The sequence below is a fragment of the Emys orbicularis genome, chromosome 10, assembly GCF_028017835.1.
Source record: "Emys orbicularis isolate rEmyOrb1 chromosome 10, rEmyOrb1.hap1, whole genome shotgun sequence".
In the NCBI taxonomy this organism is placed as follows: domain Eukaryota; kingdom Metazoa; phylum Chordata; order Testudines; family Emydidae; genus Emys; species Emys orbicularis.
In genome coordinates this window covers 22,920,376-22,939,629 of record NC_088692.1, presented here as the reverse complement: position 1 = coordinate 22,939,629, position 19,254 = coordinate 22,920,376, and the positions used below count along the sequence as shown (strand labels likewise).

General features: G+C 37.8%; 2 protein-coding genes across 6 annotated transcripts in view; one reads left to right on the top strand and one right to left on the bottom strand.

Moving 5' to 3' along the window:
* SNN (stannin) overlaps nucleotides 1-14,380 on the top strand; it is a 33,389-nt gene extending 19,009 nt beyond the window's left edge. For 4 of the 5 annotated variants that reach the window (XM_065412764.1, XM_065412765.1, XM_065412768.1 and 1 more), the window contains exons 2-4: nucleotides 522-1,506; nucleotides 14,024-14,106; nucleotides 14,292-14,380. In XM_065412764.1, the coding sequence (XP_065268836.1) occupies nucleotides 615-878 (264 nt within the window). In that variant the 5' untranslated portion in view covers nucleotides 522-614 and the 3' untranslated portion in view covers nucleotides 879-1,506; nucleotides 14,024-14,106; nucleotides 14,292-14,380. Of the gene's footprint in view, nucleotides 1-521; nucleotides 1,507-12,727; nucleotides 12,806-14,023; nucleotides 14,107-14,291 lie in introns of those variants that run through there. The other variant, XM_065412769.1, reaches the window with a different exon arrangement.
* TXNDC11 (thioredoxin domain containing 11) overlaps nucleotides 2,997-19,254 on the bottom strand; it is a 99,336-nt gene continuing 83,078 nt past the window's right edge. Inside the window, exons 10-12 of the mRNA XM_065412763.1 lie at nucleotides 18,054-18,163; nucleotides 14,367-14,447; nucleotides 2,997-4,302 (exon numbers count right to left, since the gene is read on the bottom strand). Coding sequence (XP_065268835.1) covers nucleotides 3,657-4,302; nucleotides 14,367-14,447; nucleotides 18,054-18,163 — 837 coding nt within the window. The 3' untranslated portion in view covers nucleotides 2,997-3,656. The remainder of the gene's footprint in view (nucleotides 4,303-14,366; nucleotides 14,448-18,053; nucleotides 18,164-19,254) is intronic.

The window sequence follows — 19,254 nt, the reverse complement described above, 5'->3', positions numbered from 1 at the left end:
ATTCCAAGGATGTTTCAGTACTGGCAGCATGAGACTTCAAGCATATGTCAGTCACACTGAAGTCCTCTATGATCAGTCTTTTTTTCCATTCTCATTGTAGAGAGGTGGCAGTCATCCTCCTGTTCACTCTTCAGATTTGGTGATCTGTAGCATACACTGACTAATCCCTCATCTTGTGCTTTCAACATTGATCCATAAGCATTCAGGATCATTTTCTTCGGAGTCATTCACTACTTTGGTCCAGTAGGAAATGTACCATATGTAACCTATGAGTCTAAGCTAAGGCAAAATGATGTTGAATAAAAAGTTAACACTTTTAAGCTATGCAAATTGAAAGGCTTTGTATGAAAGAGGGCTGATATTTATTTTTCCCAAGCAAACAAATGAGCAAAACCAAAGACAGCAAGAGGGTGGGCTGCCAGAATCTGTAGCACTGGCCACGTAACACTAAAGCTACCTAATAAGGCAAAACCATAATATCCCTGTACGATTGCATTACAGGTCTTATTTCTGTATTTCAGGAGTTCCAAGATGCTGCTTCAGACATCTCAAAACTGATCGCAAGGACTGAAGAACCATCTTTAAGAGCTGATAATTGTCCTGAAATCCTGACCATGTCTATTATGGATCACAGCCCTACCACTGGAGTGGTGACTGTAATAGTCATTCTGATTGCTATTGCTGCTCTTGGTGCCTTGATATTGGGCTGCTGGTGTTACCTGCGTCTGCAAAGGATCAGCCAGTCTGAAGATGAAGAGAGCATTGTGGGAGAAGGAGAAACCAAAGAGCCTTTCCTTTTGGTGCAGTATTCTGCTAAAGGACCTTGTGTAGAGAGAAAAGCAAAGCTGACTCCTAATGGCACAGAAATTCATAGCTAACTTCGAGCAGCACAGATGTGTATTTGGACTACACTTAAGATGTCTGTAATCAGCAGAACTGATACTGTGAAGAAGCTGGACATACATACTGCTCTCTCGTAAAATACCTGGAGAGAAGACTTCAAAGTTATGGTTTTGTTGGTTTGCCACTGCATGCACTGAGAAACTAGACTATCCATCAATCCTGTATTTTAACTCCTTAGTGCTAAGAGGTGACTTCTCTGGTATAAAGTCCATTGCTGGCAATGGACATGCAGGGATATGCTGGCATGAAAAGATTAATTGCATTTTTGTTACTTGAATGTTTAGCTGAGCCTATTTTGATGGAACTACTACTGTAATGTGAACTACTTAAAACTGTGAACTGTAAATAGGCTGCCAGGAGTTCTGGCTTTTTGTTATCCAGCATATGGAAGTGGTATGAAGTTATTCTTAGTAACACACATTTGGACTTCTGAGCCACATGATTACAGATCGGATGCCAGACCTTCAAAACCAAATCTGCAGTTAAAGCCTGTTTCTGCGACGACATTCTGAGTGAATAACCATAAAGACAGAATGGTTGCTTTTTAGTTTTTGTTTCTAAACCTCTTATGGGACTGATTCAGAACACTTTCCCTGAATGCAGGTATATATAATCTCATTAAGGTGTTTGAGGCAGAAAGGATAGGGGTTATAAGGAAGGAACTGTACCTCTCTTCCTTTAGGGTAGATTTAGCTGATAACAGCTAATACTGTGATTGTCCTAGCCATGTAGCTACTGCAAGGAAACTGCCATTTTAGCAGATTCCAATCTGGGAACTAATGATGGCTACTTCATGCATGGTCCAGAAGGTTTCCAGTGGAGTTAAAAATAGCAGTAGAGCAGATCTTTCCCTCCTGTTAGCAAGCATGTTAATTACAGAAGTGGTGTTTTCACTAGAACTGGCATTAATGTAACTATTTCTCTTTTTTTTTTTTTTCCCCTCCCCCCCATAACCACTGTTTATGTGTGTACCTAGTAGCTGGGGCATATGTAAACATGACGCTAAACAGCCAACTGTGCAAACTGTTTTTAGTCTAGATACCAAATTGTCTACAGTTAATGTATTTTGTAGGTAAGGTTTTTTGGATTCTTAACTTACAGGGCAGACAGAAATCTATCTTGTAACAGCTAACTAAATTTTGGGTGTGTTGGGGAAGGAATAGAGGGAGGGGAAAAAAATTGTGGGTAGGGGTAGAGTTTTTTTTTTTTTTTTAAAAACTTGGTGCAATCTGAAGTACCTTCACACAAAGGGGCCCCACATTTCCTAACCTTTCCCTTCTCTTTACTAAAGAGAAACCTATAACAGGTAGTTGGAGTGAAAAATTATAGACTGTAAACAGTACCATAGGTTCTGAACAATCATTCAACCATGGCTAAAATGTTCTAGATTTCCTAACTTTTAGGCCTGCATATTCCACTAACTACCCAGCTTTTGCCAGATCCAGTTCATATGTAGCTAAGGAATTCCTTTAGTTTAAGTTAAACTCCCTAGCAAACTGAGATGCAAAGGGGGGTAGAGGGAGATGTACAAGCAGTAGATAATGCAAAAGTTCAACCACCACCATCTGTGTGTGGGGGAACAGTTATGCTAAACATGGGTGTGAATGATGGCTTATACATTGGGAATAACACTATTTATTCTTAGCTAGCTAGGCCTTAATGACTTTATCTGCAAGCAAATGATAGTCCACTTACGAACTAAATTGCTAGCTCCGTCCAGGACAAGCTGCTGAGTTGCATTCTTATTCCTGTGTGCACTGATTAAACTGAGGCTAGAAAATGAAGTGTCTTTCACTGCAAAAGCCACGGCTTGGCTAAGCAAATCCATTGCTACTAATAGAGGAAGGAAGTGCTTGTCCAAGTGCAGTGTGGAATACAACTGCCTAGGGAGGGGGCAAACACTGTGTTGTATATTTACTGGCTCCAAAGCTGCCAATTTTTATTTTTCAGTCTATGGTTTGAGGCACTGGCCTATATATGCACACTGGATTCTTAACTGCATATATGCTGAGCAATCAATAAGTAGACTTCGCTTGTTTGGGATGCCAAACTTTATTCTCCTTCTCCCATTTTTTTTTTTTTTTTTTTTTTTTTTTTTTGGAGGGGCAGGGGGTAGAGGGAACACTGGTTGGATGAGATTATTCTGCCTTTTGTTCCCCATAATGAAACATCTATGAAAATCTGTTCCCTAACTTACGATTCAAAGACAATTATAGGTTAATTGTGGAGCATGTAAAAGTGGTATGCAACAGGAATGACAGAATATTTTAACCATTTGACTTTCCATTCAAGTTTACTAAATAAACAAATTTCCAGTCAATTTTGTAAACAAAAGCAAAATGCAGTGATGATGGCTAACTTCAGCTGTTTCTTAGAAAAGTATAAATTGTCAAAGTTCCTAAATGAACACTTCCTCTGTGTTGGGGAGGAAGCCAGTGCAAAAATTGGTCCCTTAGTAGGAGATGCTTCACTCTGCTGTCCCTGGGAGTTTACTATTTTTAACCTAGGTTAAATTAATAAAATGGCTATCAAATTAGTGCAATAGTAAAGTGGAAAGTATTTTCCATATCTCCATTTAGGTTTCAAGATCTGGTAAATTGTTTGAAGTATTACAGAAATATTCTGGTTTGATTTTTTTTTTCTAAACAATTGGAAAATATTTTATTTACAACAAATAAAATTTGCATAAATATCTTCCCAATACAGTGTCATTCCTGATTTTTCTCCCCCCTCCCTCCCAATAGCATAAGTAATTATTCTGTCCTGTTTTCTTTATGCTCAGTCACTGTGGTATCAACATTGGAAACATCAAGCCTTTCTCTTTCATGTAATCTGTCTATAGCAGTTAGAACTGGCCCCGTATTGTAGGTGGAACGAGTCTCCTCTGACTGAATGGATTTCTTGGTTTCATCTTTGTTCTCTAGCTTCCCCTCCATTGCTGCTAGCAGGACTTTTAGTAAAGCATTCTCTGTAAGGAGGTTTTCTGATGCATCTGCTAATTCTTGAAGCTTCTCAGCCATTTCTTCTAATTCTCTGTTCTTCTGTTCATAAAGTGCCTGTAATTGTTCACTGTGGAGCTGGAGGATACTGTGCTGCTTTTCCAGTGTATGCTTCTGCTGCTGTAGTTGATGTTCTTCTCTTCTGGCTTCAGAAAGTTGGGCTTCCAGCTGATCTTGAGCCTGGTGTAGAGCACTGACTTCGGATCTCAATTTCTGAATCTCACTCCTTAAATGGGAGAGATGCTCTTGCTGTAACACTCTCTCTTTCTGTGGACATTCTTTGGTGCAGGGCTCTGAGTCAGGTGCAGCTGAAGGTAGACTTGAGTAATGTAAAATGAACTTAAGCAGATTAGGAAGAGTAACTGAAAAATCTTCAGGAAACTTCACACTTTTGTCCTTCCTATGAAAATATACAGGTAAATTAGTGCATTTAAAATGTCTTTGGCTATTTATCTGAACAGTGTAATTTGGTTTAGATTTTAAAACAGCAGGTATCAAAACTAAATTTCTAGATGTCACTTCTATTTAACTACCATTCTGTACACTAAATCTTAAGCAAGAGAATCCTTATGCTTTTTCCATAATATAACCTACACCTACATTGTGGAGGGGCAAATGAAGATGAATGATTTTTTTCTTGCATGCTTCCAAAAATTAATTCTCCACATTAGGCTACAGCCTGCTAGTAGCTGTATGCTTTCAGTTTCATTAACTAAACCTCATTAAGTTTCTTTCCTGACTTTAGAGAGGTAATAAATCAATTTGTTTTTTTTAAATCTTTAGGTTTTTTGCAATGCAATACTACTTTTAGATGCATTTTGTATTTTCCCACTTAAACAGTACTTTACCTTAACATGAATACAGTGATAAGCCAGTTATAGTTCTGATCTTCATCCTCATGCCAATACCACTGAAGAATCCATTAACAAAGTAGGGGAAGAAAAAGTTTACACTAAGTGTTCTGAACCATACACTACACTACTTTCATTCAGCAAGAGGCATTCTAAAGCTGTCAATGTCTGCTACCAATCCTGATGCCTTTAGAGCATAGTTACATTAACAATACTTCAGAAACCGATGTCGTTTTAGCAAGCAATAGGTTCTATTTTGTCATCCTACTATTTGGTGAAAACAAATGGAGGTTGGAAGATGGCTAAAACTGGTTTAGCACATACATGATACAGAGCTTGACTTCACAATATCTCTTTGTAAAAAGAGTTGGAACCTAGTCCTTGGTCCTTCATTTATGAAAATCTAAGAGGCAAAAAAAAATCCTTTAGTTTCACTGTACTTAAGGCACACCCCTAGACATTTAGTTTACAATTGGTGTTTGAGATTTTTTGGGGGGGGGAAACTGAATTTATACACTAGGCCATTGTATCTAAGACAGCAAATAGAGCTATTCCTAGTGGACAAGGCTTTTCTGATTCAATATTTCCAAAGGCTTAGTGCTTTACAAGCACAGCACTGTAGCAAATCTAAACTCTGACTGAGAACTGCCTGCTAAATAAAGGCATAATAAATTAAAATCCTTCTTCCAAAGCAGCATAAGTTGTGTAGTTTGTGTCAAAGTTTCCTGCTGTAGAAACACCAATTTGACAACTTAGTTCCAGGAAAAACATTATAGTACACTTTATGATGCAATGTTCATTTGCCAAATCAATAAGTAGATTATGCATGCTACCAGAAAACTTCCAACCCTTGTTTCTGAGGTGAGTATGCCTAGGGGGAAACAATGAATCATTGCCTCTTCCATTCAGTGAGAGAGGTAAACATGCTCCTAAAGCTCAGGCTTAGTTTGATACCCTGCTGTGAAGTATAAGCCAGTATTCAATCTGAAAGACTGAACACTAACAAAGGGAAAACTTAACTGGTGAGTGAAATAGACACATACTGCCCATGGCACAGTAACAAATGGAGATTCTTTAAGTGCATCAGAATTACCCCTTTTCAGCGTGCATTGCTACTCAGCTTAAACTATTCAAACTTACTGCTCAATTTGATACTTTTACATTTTTTCCCAACATTCACCCATGTAGTGGTACTACAGCCAATCCAAGGAACACAGAGATGATGTTCCACCTCTAAGTTCCTGTAGTGCTATCCTATGTCTGACTTCTACAAGAAAAATAGAACTTGAAACTTAGCACAGGAAGGTACAGATAAACAGCTGGTTTGCAGCACTGTTTCTGACTGGTTCCCTGTAAGAGCCAACCTCCAGAAGCAACCTCAATAAGTTCAGTGAAAAGCTTTTATTTTAAGCTTGTAAAATCATAATCAATAATAGGTTATCTCATAGTGAAAAACTTGTGTGTGTTTGAGCTCAGAATGGAAATGACCCAGCACAAAAGAGCTGTTTTTATCCCTGCACTTCCCTCAGTGCCTCATTTTGTTTTTGAATGAAAGCATAGTGCCTTCCCATTTAAATTCTTCTTGAAAGGAAACATTAAGCACCTTTCAGGTCTTAGAATAAAAGCACAGGTATGAATGAGCAGAACTTGGGCCACAGAAGCATACGATCCAAATCTAGGGAATCTGCCTGCATTTGAGGGTACAGGACCAGAATTTGGGCCTAAGTTTACAACAATCATATTTTCTCCTGGTTGAGCAGTTTGTCAAGTCCAAAACAGGTAAATAATAGGATAGCTTTTTAAAAGCGGTTTTAATTTCCTTAGCTCTAGAACAAGTCACTAGTAGCCAGCCCCTCCCCTTTTTAGATTTATGAAAGCGAACAAAATGCTAACCCAGCTTTTGTAAAGGAAATGGTTGTATAATGCTCTTCAACCATAAAACAATTGTGTAGTAATCCTTTTCTGGTGTATATTAAACAAATATGTAGGGGGTCATAAGAAAATGGGTTAAATGCCAGAAAGAATTAAGTTTTCCTTTATTTAGAGGATAATGTAGGAGGAAGGGGTTACTGCAGAAAATTTAGTTACTCTGATGTGTTAAGAAACTAGTTCAACAACAGTCATAAAATACTGATGCCTTACTTTTTAAACGGAGGAACCAGATTAAATATCCCTCTAAAGAAAATCTGAGATTTTTCTTTTCTGCTTTGTAAGAATTTGAGTTTTAAGATCTAGGTGTCCAAAGCATTGATGACAGTGGTCAGAATCCTGTGGTAGGGCAATATTAATGAAGAAAGAGGGTTTCTTTATTTATTTAGTTTTCTGCAGCCACAGACTTGCAGAAGCTACCACTCAAACTTTCTATTTTAAAACAACGGGTATGAAAGGTAGCAAGGCCCTATTCCACCATGTTAATGAGCAGGGAAAGCCTTCTGTTTAAGAGTAAATGCTATTGCACCTCAGCTGAAGGGAAAGAAAGATTCTCTCCTACTCTTGTCCTTGCCCTAAACAGATTACTGGAACATGCAGGATTCAGTCCTGTCTGTCATTTTAATAGAAAACCGCACTTGCAAATGCTCAACAACAATCATCACCATACTGCATTTTCCTCGGGTGGGTTTTTAAATTTCAGGTACCCAACAAAATGGCACAGTTCGACTTGGAAACAGACCCAGTTTAAAGGGTTATACAGTAGGTTACAATTTTACACTGTTTATAAAAATGTTGAAGTAATTTGTGGTTTTTAGTGTCCAAAGAAACATTTTTGAATGGAAAAATAATATACACCTCCCCCCCCGCCCCAAATTAAGCTTTTTCACCTTTGATATGGTAAAGATAAAATCTCTCTTACTATAGAATAGTGATTTTTCTGAATAGAGGTAACTGGTTTTATACAAGTTTGCCTTAATTCAACTCTAAAAGTGAGGTAACGAAGGAAAAACTTTATCCAGTCCAAAGTGTACTTTCCCCCTTATAGTAGATCTCATACTATGCAGTTTCCAGATAAAAATTAACTCGTTACCACCTACTGGAAATTAGTGGGAAACTGTCATATTTCCACAATTCTAATCAGGAATATCTGTTCTTAAGACAAGTATTAAGCCTGGGGTACACTTTTAACCAGCAAAATCCTGTTTGTTTATTAGATACAAATCTGAGATTTATTGAGACAATGTTAAAGTTGTTCAGGAGAATTGGGCATGGGACTCACTATCTTATGCTGCAGAACTTCACTGGATAGAGAAACAACTCGTATATTCAGCAACACCAACCGTGATTATAATCCCTCCGTCCAAATTCAGGGATTTATTGAAAAGCACCAGCTGCACTCTTTTCTACAAAGTTCCTTTGTTTGCCAAATCATTAACGGGATTTACAGCATGTAATATGCACACAGTGTGACCCATCAAATTGGATAAACTCATGTTAATCACCCTGAGGAAGTGGGAGCCTGGCTGTGAGTGAATCAAAGTGAGATGGGTAAAAGCATTACTTGTGGAATGCACCCAAAATGGACTATTCCAAAAGAAGAAAGATACAGCACTGTAACCCAGTCCTGGTATTGAATCAGTCAGCACAATATACCCTTCAGACCAGGAAATAAAACAACAACAGAAGTGGATGTTTCAAAGATGACTAAATGATAGGAGTATTATACCTTATATAGTTCTGTGAAACAAAACAGTGAAAAACTCTTTGAATTCTATTTAGCTGCCTAATCCATGAAAGAATCAAACTGCAAAAACATTATAATGCTTAGAGTTGGTGATTCAAGCAAAGTTCCCACTGAAGTTAATGGGAGTTTTGCTGAACCAAGGATAAAAGTCCCATTACCATAAAATACAGAAGCTAGAAGCCGACTCTGGATCAATCAGTAACACCATTAAAAAGGTGACCAATATCTGAGGTTACCCAAAAGGACTAAAAGGCATACCTCCAAACTGGAGCAGAAAAGCTACAGCAAGAAAAGAATGAGATGAGGGTTGAAAAATACACTAGATTGTTTCCTGGCTGGAGAGGCAATGAGAAAATCTGATCAGAATGGGATGCTCTATATTCCACCTATTCACAGATCTAACTGCAGTACCTAATGCCTCACAAAAGGTACTGCTATCACTTCTGTAAAATGGACACAACTGCCAACTCCAAATACCCTTCCAAATCATCTAAATCTAAAACTGCTTCCTGGGCTGCTTTAGTTGTTTATACATAGGGAAGAAGGAAGCGTATGTACTTATGTTGACCTATTAAGCGCACTGCTGCCTCAAAAGATACTCTCTATGAAATCCTGGAAAATACTCGAATTTATTGATGTACGGAACATTCATACTATATTACATTGTTTGTTTACTTCGTTTAATTTATGGCAGCTTCTGTTTATTCCATTTCAGGTAGGAAAAGCAACATGATCCCCTTTTACTAACAGTCCAAAAACCTATGCCAAATGAAGTTCCTGTTCAAAGCTAAGCTATTCTTGAAAGAGTAAACAAGTAATGACATGGATAAGGTTCTTTTCCCCTACAAACGTCTCATGATCAGATAAGTCACTTCTATACTCACAGTCTTGTGCTTCTCAATTGCTAACTACAAGAGCACACAAATGTAATGCAGCTTGTCATGATTTGGCAAAAATATGGAATCTACACAAAGACAAAATGTACTCGTATATAATAATGACCATTTATTACATCACAACCATTTCTTTACACACACACACACACACACACACACACACACACAGTTTATAGAAACACAGTGAGGGGAAAAGTCATGTTTTACTAAACCATGAGCCTAAAAGATAAAGGACTGCTTAGATATTATGGTGATAGGCTCCAAAATAACCATTTAAAATTGGTTTTTAAAAATACACACCAGATAATAGCATTAGGAAGAAAACAGAGCAGAGAGAAGAGAGGAAAGACAAGCAATTAAACAATGAGAGGGAGGGAGCAGGAAGGCAAACATAGTAGCAGATTATAAGACTAGATAAAAGAAAAATAAGACAAGACTCACACCTTATGACAGAGATTGCTATCACATCACAGATCACATGGGCACGGGTTGGTTCAGTACCATTTAAGTCACAAGTAAGTAAGTTCGCTAAAAGTCTAAAAATCTACTTTTAAAATAATTGCACACAAAAAAACTACATTAAAAGAATATTAAGGTTGCAAACTCAAGCACCGTGCAACCTTAATTCAGTTCCCGTGTGCATATTCATTATGAGAGTTTTTAAGCACATGATTGCATACTAGTTTTGCCACAGGATCCCTGCCTTTTTTATAACTTGAGTTTACAGCTTGGCCAAATATGTGCAGATTTTCATGGAGATGACAAAAGGCATATCCCTGACACTAAAACCACTCCCCATCAAATTTCAAGTCCCTGCTCCAAGCATTGGGGAGGGAAGGGGGAGGAAGGGGGGAGCTAGAGCTGTTCAAAGAAAAGATTGCAAGATTTTTTTTAAATATGGGTAATGCACGTATTTATCCCTAGCCCAGTCTTTGAAACAGCTAAACAATTTTAGCTGAAATTTTCCAAAAAATTCAGCCCAATTTGCACAGCCAGCATGTAAAAGTTCAGCCCAAATGGTTACAGTTTGGCAAAGTTAAAAGAAACTGAAAAAAACTGAAACAGACTCTTAAAATGGGAGTCAGGCAAAATTTTACACAGGGCAATGTGGAATATTTGATGCAAAAAAGAAATAAATTAAATTTAAAATAATCCAGAACACAAAAATTTCAATATGGCCCCAATATCATGGCAAGTCAGTTCTTAGGTCTAACAAGCTTGACAATATTCTTTTAAAAATCTACCTGAAGAAACGTTAACTTTACTCTCAACTCTGAATGTGAACTTTATTTTTCTTAAAGAAAAAAGTGCCTCTGGATATTGCTTTATAATAATAAGAAAAATAGAAAAAGAACATGAAATACAATAGAAAAGCAATAAATCCTCTCTTGGGTCTTTGTCCTCCCAGACGCCAAATGTATCAAAGTCCAAATGGCACATCTGTTTAAAATGTCTTTTTCTGTTATAGCCACTTAGACACAGGAGACCTGTTCAGAAACAAGTTTGTGAAACTATGCTGGGAAAGGAATGAACGAGTGTTTAATTGATTTGTCTTCAAAATCAACAGAAATAAAACTAATTTAATTGGCTTGTAATAGATCTCAGCCATTATACAAAAGTTGTTTCCTCCAAAGTGTTTCAAATATCAGGTAAAATATTAATACTGGTGATAAACTAATACAACCAAACAACCCCCCCAAAAAAGTTCCGGAATATGTTCTGTACAGTACATATTTAGTTTTTGATCATGGAACGGAATTTAAAGCACTTGCTTAGAAATCTACAGAAACAATGTCATATATTTTTGTGACACAGTGGCCACTTAATTCTTTTCCGCAGTGCCCATTACTACAGTATCTGACCAGTGAAGCAGTACATTAAAGCTGCTTGCCATTGTCCACAGTGGATTTCATACAGGAGTCCTCTCATAGCCATAACAAATTCTAGGAACATAAAGTTCTGATTTGTTTTTTTCCCCTGTTTGTTGAAACAGTCACTCAAATGGTAACAGAACCCCAACTGCACCCCCTGTATTTCCATACAATTCTGTATAATATGACATGAACTCAGAAGTTTAATTGGTTGATTGCTACAGTGAAAGACCCCCCTCCCCTCTTCTAAGCAGAACTTTAAATTTGATTTTAATTTTGATTGTAATTAAAGGTAACTTTAGGATCTCTGCCTATACACACATTGTTTTAAAAAAAACCCACTAATCTACAGTGTACTCTGAAATTTATATATATATTTTTCTGAGCTTCTAAATTCAATAAAATTAGATTCCCAATTTTATTTCTGAAGATGAAAGAGAATAAAGTTTCCTAAAAGTGAAACAAAGTTTACTATTTGTGATAACCCAAACCATAAACCCCTCCAAACCTGGAAGAGTTAAGATAAGAAGAAAACCGTGGAAAAAATGACCAAGCACATTTTCTTCATCTTGTTTCTTCAAAAACCATACGAAAGTGTTGCACTCTTTTTTCATAGAACCCAAGATTATTCTGTATATCATATTATATTATGCTAATACTTTCTGAAATGTTGTTTTCCTTGTTCATTTCTTGATGGTTCTACAATTTGTTTTCTTGTCTATCTGGATAAATGAAACCACCATAGACTAATATTTTAGTCTTTTTTAGAAGCACTTCCCCTTATCATATTTCCTAGTCTTCCTGCCATTTTGCTTTGGAAATTTTATCATCATTCTGCTATGGAGGTATTAATCTACTAAAGATTTATTTTTAAATCAAGAAGTACCACTCTTCATGCAGCGAAGATAATGTGTTACATTTAATTCAGAAGTTAGCTCTTCCCTTATGAAAGGCCAATGATTTGCTAATGAGTCAGACTGAAAAAAAAGGTGCTTTGCAATACTAACATTTTCTGCGATGTAAGTTGGAGCAGCGCAGTGTGATTGTTCATTGCTATGGTAAAACAGAAACAGAACCAGTAACATTAAAGATCCTGGTGACAGATGAAGTAACTATTTCCCCAAAACATTATTTAAAACTTTGAAAAAATATTGCACTTGTATCAAAGTGTTTTGTGAAATATTAAATGCAGTTTGCAGGAGAAAATCTTTCACCAACCACTGATAGTTTACTCCGGAAATTATTACATGATGTAACTTGGTTTACATATGTGGTTTTCCTTTGACCTGTAGCACAGTGTTTGATATATTCATAGGTTGAAATAAAACTTAGCTTTAACAAACACTGCAGAAAAACAATACAAGAATATGGTTAGTATTTGCAAAAGATTGTTTCTCATTTGACTCATCGTATGCAGACATGACAATCTCATATTAAAGACCAGTACAATTTCAGAACAGTTTTAACAATGGTTCCTTGCTGAAGAAGACTTTTGATAATAAGTGTACCTACTTCCCCTCTTATATTTCAGATATGTGCTTTTTCAGATACCCATTTCTCCCCCTCAGACCAGATTCTCTTTCTGCTTGATCCTGGAGTGAAATCATAATGTTGTATTTATGACTTCACATACTTTTATGGCAACACAATGATGTCACAAAACAGGATTAATGACTTCTCTAATGGAGCAAGAAACAAGGAGAAAATGAGATCCAATTCACACACAAGAAAGAAAGAACCTGGCCAATTAAGTAAATTGTGTACATATTCTCTGTTGAAGCTTGCTCTAGTGTGAAAATTCCTTGTATACAGAGAGAGAATATCATAAAACTGCCCACACCTCAGCAGATAATGCTTTACAGAGGAAAATGTAGTCCCTTATCCTATAAATACTTAATCACGTGTAATTTTAATCACATGAGCCTTTATTCTTATAGCCATCAATGGACTATTCCCATTTGTAAAATTGCTTCCATGTATAAATATTTGTAGAATCAGACCTTAGAGTATGTATAATATTGGCATCTTCTCTAGTGAGTTTACAGGGGCCAGAAATACTGTAGAACTGTAGAGGACTTTCTGCCTCCATAAAAGATGGAAGAGTGTCAAACTGTGTAGCCAATAGATGTCCCCTCAGCTAGGAAATGATGTGCTGTGTGACAGCCACTATTACATGCAATCAAGAAAAAGTTTAACTGAGTAAAAATACCAATTCAGAATGGAGGGCTTGGCGAAACACAAAACAACTTTACTTTAACCAATGAAGGTTCAGAAGGCTCTGTCTGGGTGAAATGAGAAGCCTTCAATTCCACCAGACATTAAACTGTTATTATTTAGGAAGGTTCTAAGCACTTTACAAACATATAAGAAACTTCCCCAAACAACTTACAATATAATCATTGACACCAAGGAGTAGGGTAAAAGATTCACAGAGGAAACCATTATGATCAGAGGATACAATGAGTTTCCCTTTAACTTCCAACTCCTTGACTTTTATTGCTTTTATTTTTAACTCTTGCCTATTAGCATTTTTAATATAAATTCAAGCCAACTTTCTATTTTCATTTAGCTTTTAAATTCTTGCCTGTTTTTAACTTTGTTTGTTTATTTTTTTTAATTATCTTATTAAGAGATAGGATGTATGGATTAGTTTAACTAGGAAAGAGCCTGACCCTTTGCCTCAGCCCAGGCCTATTTTAACTTTTTTGATAGAAAACTAGCAAGAAGTCTTGCCTTTTACTTCAATAACCCATTGTGTGATCCTTTGACCTCTCTCACAGTCTCTTTTTTAACTATGCCTCTTTTCCTGTCATTCTCTTCCCTCCAGTTCTCACTCACTAGCCAATTCTGACAATGCCAAAAGAACTGCTGCACAACCAAATGAGGGGGAAAATTATATGAGGAAATAAGGTTAGTAATACATATTGCTGTTTACAAATAAATACTGACAAACTATAAAATAACAACACCTGGGCTATAATTTAATTCACTTTCAGAAAATCATCATTTGTCCACAGGTCTATTTTAGAAAGTGCATTGGTAATAATGATAAATACATGGTAATGAATTGCTGTTTGGCTTTCCTCTCCTCTTAGGCATGTAACCAGATTCATTTTTCAAACTCCAAGAAATGGAAAAAAAAAAAAATTAAGAGAAAGAAATGACATTACCTGTTATAAGGAAAAAACAAAATGGTTGGGAGACGATCCGTCATAAATTCCCATGGAAGGTCATTTCGAGTGACATCAATTCTGTTAAAAACGAAACAAAAAGAAAAAATAAACTGATAAAGATGCAGCTGAACATTCCATCTATTACTTTTGCTTCTGAAATATCTGGTTTGTTTTGTTTTTTATTTTAGAGGGGGATTAGAGGTCACAAGAGAAAATATGCCTAAATGTATTCTGACACAAGAAACATGGTGAAGACAAATTAGAAGAGTTACACATAATACTCAAGACAACTAATCCCAGTTTAGCTAATTGTCATAACAGATCTCTAGCTGATATTTTCCTGCTAGAAAATGAAATTAGTATAAATATTCGCAATTTTCTTATTCAGTAATGAATTAAACCTGGACTAATCATTGCCACTTACTATGTGTACTGGGAAGAACTCTTGTTTTGAGACATGCTGATCTGACAACCATTGGCTGCAGTTTCAATCATTTATACCACCGGTTCTCAAATTATGGGGCAGGCCTTCCAAGTGAGGCATGGGAATATATCAAAGGAGGTGTGAGCTGTGTGCTTTTGGGGGGGGGGGGGGGGAAAGAGCTCTGACTGTCAGCCCTGCAGAAGGGCTGTGCACACCCGGGAGGTGGGGATAAAGGAGACAGCTGGAGCTCCGCCACCCAGGCTCGGACTCTTCCCCCACACCCTGGACCCCAATCCCTCACCTGAAGGTGGTGGGGGTCTGACTGTTAGCCCAGGGTGGCAGCAGTAGCGCACAAGTAAGTGTGGCAATGGAGTGAGAAGTCTGCTGTGAAAAGTGATATTGACAAATATCATTTTTCACATTGCCACCCCTACTTCTGTGCTGCTGCTGCTGGCGCAGCGCTGCCTTCAGAGCTGGGTGTCCAGTCAGCAGCCACTGCTCTCCACTCTGCCCTCAGAGCTGGGTGGCAGTATCTGAACTTTTGGGGGGGACAGTGTGTAAACGACTACAGGAACAAAGAAGGGGGGCCCAATCAAATAAGTTTGAGAACCCCTGATTTATACAATGGTAAGTGGAAAGAAAGCCATCATTAGAAATTTTCTATTTTGCAACTGTGTAGGATGTATGGTGTCAGCTACATTTTGTCTTGGGAAAAATATGGAAAGACATTTGGTATATCCTCACTGTTCATAAAGTAAATTAATAACACAGCAATTCATTAAAAAAACCTTTATCTTGATTCCCAGAAAACCAGATTTCCCATTATAAACAACAATATGAGAGAGAGATTTTCAGACCTCAGAATAGGAAACACCTCATATGGCTCATCACAGCAAGCATCCATTCAGCTGCATGCTTAAACACAACTATTTATCACTTATTCCAGGACACCACAAGTTTAGTGTGCTCTGGACAACATTGAGACTTTTGAGTTTCATCCATTATAATAGGAGAGCACCATCTTACAGATGGGAACAGATTGTCAATAATCTATAGTTGTTTATTATTACAGCAGGTTGACTTTAAATTAGCAGTGGTGTTTTTTTAAAGTCTTAACTGTGTTGGCTCTGGCTACACTGAAGACTTACTCGTTGAGCCTTGGGGCTTGTCCATGCAGAGTTTTTGTACCATTTTAACTATAATGGTTTAGAAACTGATATTGTTGAAGTAGTACAAAAAATGCATGTAGACTAGCCCTTTTACTGACTGATGGGAAGCTTAAATAGCAGGAGGCATGAGACTGTTTTTGTGGCAGTGGGCCCTACAACATGGAACTTGCTCCCCAATGAAATTTGTCCAATCCCTTTATTTCCCTTTCGAACCCCCCCCCACATTCGTTTTTGTGTGCTTGCACTTTAATAACAGTGGTATATTATGTTTGTATTATGTTGTACCTCCTTTTAAACCAGGAGGTGGATTCTGTTACAGTTAATCAGAACCATCTGACTCCTGTGCAGGAAAGGAAAAGAATGTGGAGAGTAGCACAAGTAACCACTCCACTACCTCTGGGAATGAGAGAGAAGATGGGAACAGAAAAAGAATAGGCCCTGCAATAAAACTGAAATTCAGCAATCAAAGCTCAAGGGAAGCTGGTGCCAAGACTGAGAGTGAAATTTTGTATTTACTTAGAAAAGCAGGTTTTAGGACTGCTTTAACAGCTCATTAAAATAAGATAAAGGAGATAAATGTGCCATTTTAAAAATTAAATAAAAGGATTTTTTTCTAATACTAATTTTTTTCTTATAGTTAATTAAAAAAACTATATAGCTAGCTGGTTGTCAGACCATTGAAGACGTTCTTGCTCCATTATTAGCCTAAGCTATGTATGGTGCAACAGGTTAAATATTATCAGTAAGAGGGAATGGCAAAACTTGGATGAAGTATTGTATAGATCAGTGGTTCTCAATCTATGGGGCAGGCCTTCCAAGGGAGGCAAAGGAATATGTCAAGGGAGGCACGAGCTGCGTGCCTTTTTTTTTTTTTTTTTTTTTTTTTTTAAAAAGAGGTCTGGCTGTCAGCCCCAAGTGGCTGGGGCTCACACAGAAGGGCCACGCACACCTGGAACGCAGGAATAAAGGGGGCAGCTGGAGCTCAAATATCATTTTTCACATTGCCACTCTAACTTCTGTGCTGCTGCTGGCGTGGTGCTGCCTTCAGAGCTGGGTGCCCAGCCAGCAGCCGTTGCTCTCTACTTTGCCTTCAGAGCTGGGTGGCAGTATATGTACTCATGGGAGGGGACATGTGTGTAAACAACTACAGACACAAAGAAGGGGGGCCCGATCAAATACGTTTGTGAACCCCTGATATAGATTACTCATTGAGAGTGTAATTTGTCCCAGCATAAATGATAGGTTCCCACTTAAAAGTCTTAAAAATTGGGCTTATGTGATAAATAGGCCTCAGGCTGGCCCTTGGTCAAAGTGAATTTCAGCCAAAGTGAAATGACAAAAGATGCAACTCAAGAAGAGTTTGCAAGTGCTGATGTAAAAGACATGGCAGTAAGGGAATGCCAAGGTGGCACTGCTAAGCACTCAAAAGTCTTGCTCCTTGCACAATATAGCCTTGGGTTCATAATCTCATATTATTTCTCAAATAATACAATATAATATTGCACATAGTTTCGCTACAGCTTTTGGAGGAGTGGTGTGAAAAAGTTTGCACTCTTGCTGCCCATGATTTACCAGGTTCTGTGTTTTGCAGTCTATCACGAACTGTGTACTAGATAAAAAAATCACTTTATTTAAAAGTGCAAAAAAACCTAGCAGGACAGCAATCCAACCACCACCCTGTGCTAAACCTTTTAGCACTACTTACATGAAAACAAAATGTACATACAAAGGAGAGAGAAAGCACCTACCCAAAGTACAGTATACATTTTTTCTTTCTTCTCTTTACATATATTTTTCCTCTGAGCTGATGAGCTCACTCAACTCAATTTTGAGTAAATAGACTAAATTGGAATCTATTCTAAACTTATTATGTAATGTTATAATACACTGCTTATAACAAATTCATGGGACTTGTATCTAATTTGACAGACATGCAATCTTAATTTAAAATTAAACATAAATTAGTGGAAATTAATGGCACTATATCAACTTTACAAGCTACAAAATATCCATATATGCATGTCTGGAAGTCTAAGTAGTCACAACAGTATAGTTAAAAATACTGTGGAAAATGAGGATAGATTCTTTTACCTCGCCACAGTGAAGTTGTTTGGAGGCAGAAGTCGCGCTAGTTGGATAAAGATGTGATTAAGAGAAGCACAGAATCCACACCATTGCGCATAATAGAGCAGCAAGACATCCTGGAGGTGGAGGGGGGGACAAGGGGGAAGAGAAATTCAGTTAGCAACTGGGGTTTGTTTACATAAAGCAGAAATAGTCATCACTGGGTTAAACAAAACATTTTTGAGCTATTTAAAAACAAAAGAAAATGTAACCTCATTTTTCTACACCCCCTGTCAACCAAGCAATGGGCCCAACTCATTGGTGCCCTGCAGCTCCTGAAGCAAAAAAAAGAAGAAAACTGTTGTAGGGCCCATGGGGAAATTTTCTCAACATGAGGGGTATCCTCAGCAAGTGCAAGATTGATATAATGGCTCGGTGCCACACCCAGCAGGAATCCCTGATGCAGGGGGCATGTTGATAGCATAGCCTGGGAAAAGGAGATATGGCCTGGGTTACAATTGGCAGCCAGGTGCAAGTCTTCTGGGCGCCAACCTCTGTTGGGAGCTCAACCAGCCCATGATGGCCCCACCATCAGGGAGATACAAAGGTGACATAAAACCATCTTTAATCCCTCATCATTCTCTGCACCAAGATCATCTATAGCACTGAGGTGAATTGGGCCCAATGACTAAAATGGAACGAGCAATCTGACTCTTGGATGGCACTGACAACATAGCCACTCTATACTGTTATACTGATGCACCAACAAAACATATGTGGCTCTGTGCTCACTTCATGTCATCTAGCAGTCATCCATAAACCATCCTTCCTTTAATGTTCAAAACCAGAAAAATGACCAAACAGGATTACTTGGTTTCCACTAAATGCAAATAGAGTATCAAAGTATCTTATAGGTCTCATGATTGTTCTTTCATAGTTTCAAACAATTTAAGGCCAGAAGGGACCATTAGATCACCTAGTCTGACCTCCTGTATATCACAGGATATTAAATTTCACTCCGATACTCCTGTGCTGAACTCAAAGATTTTAGTTACACTAAAGTTCTTCAATCTTCAAGAAACTAAACCGTGCACCACAGGCAGAGAACAAGAGAGTCAAGGTGCCCCCAGTGTCCAAGGCCTGAGCAATGATTATGCCCAGATGACTCCAGCAGGTGAACCAGCACCATGCTGGAGAGGAAGGCGAAAACCCCCAAGGTTCCAGCTAA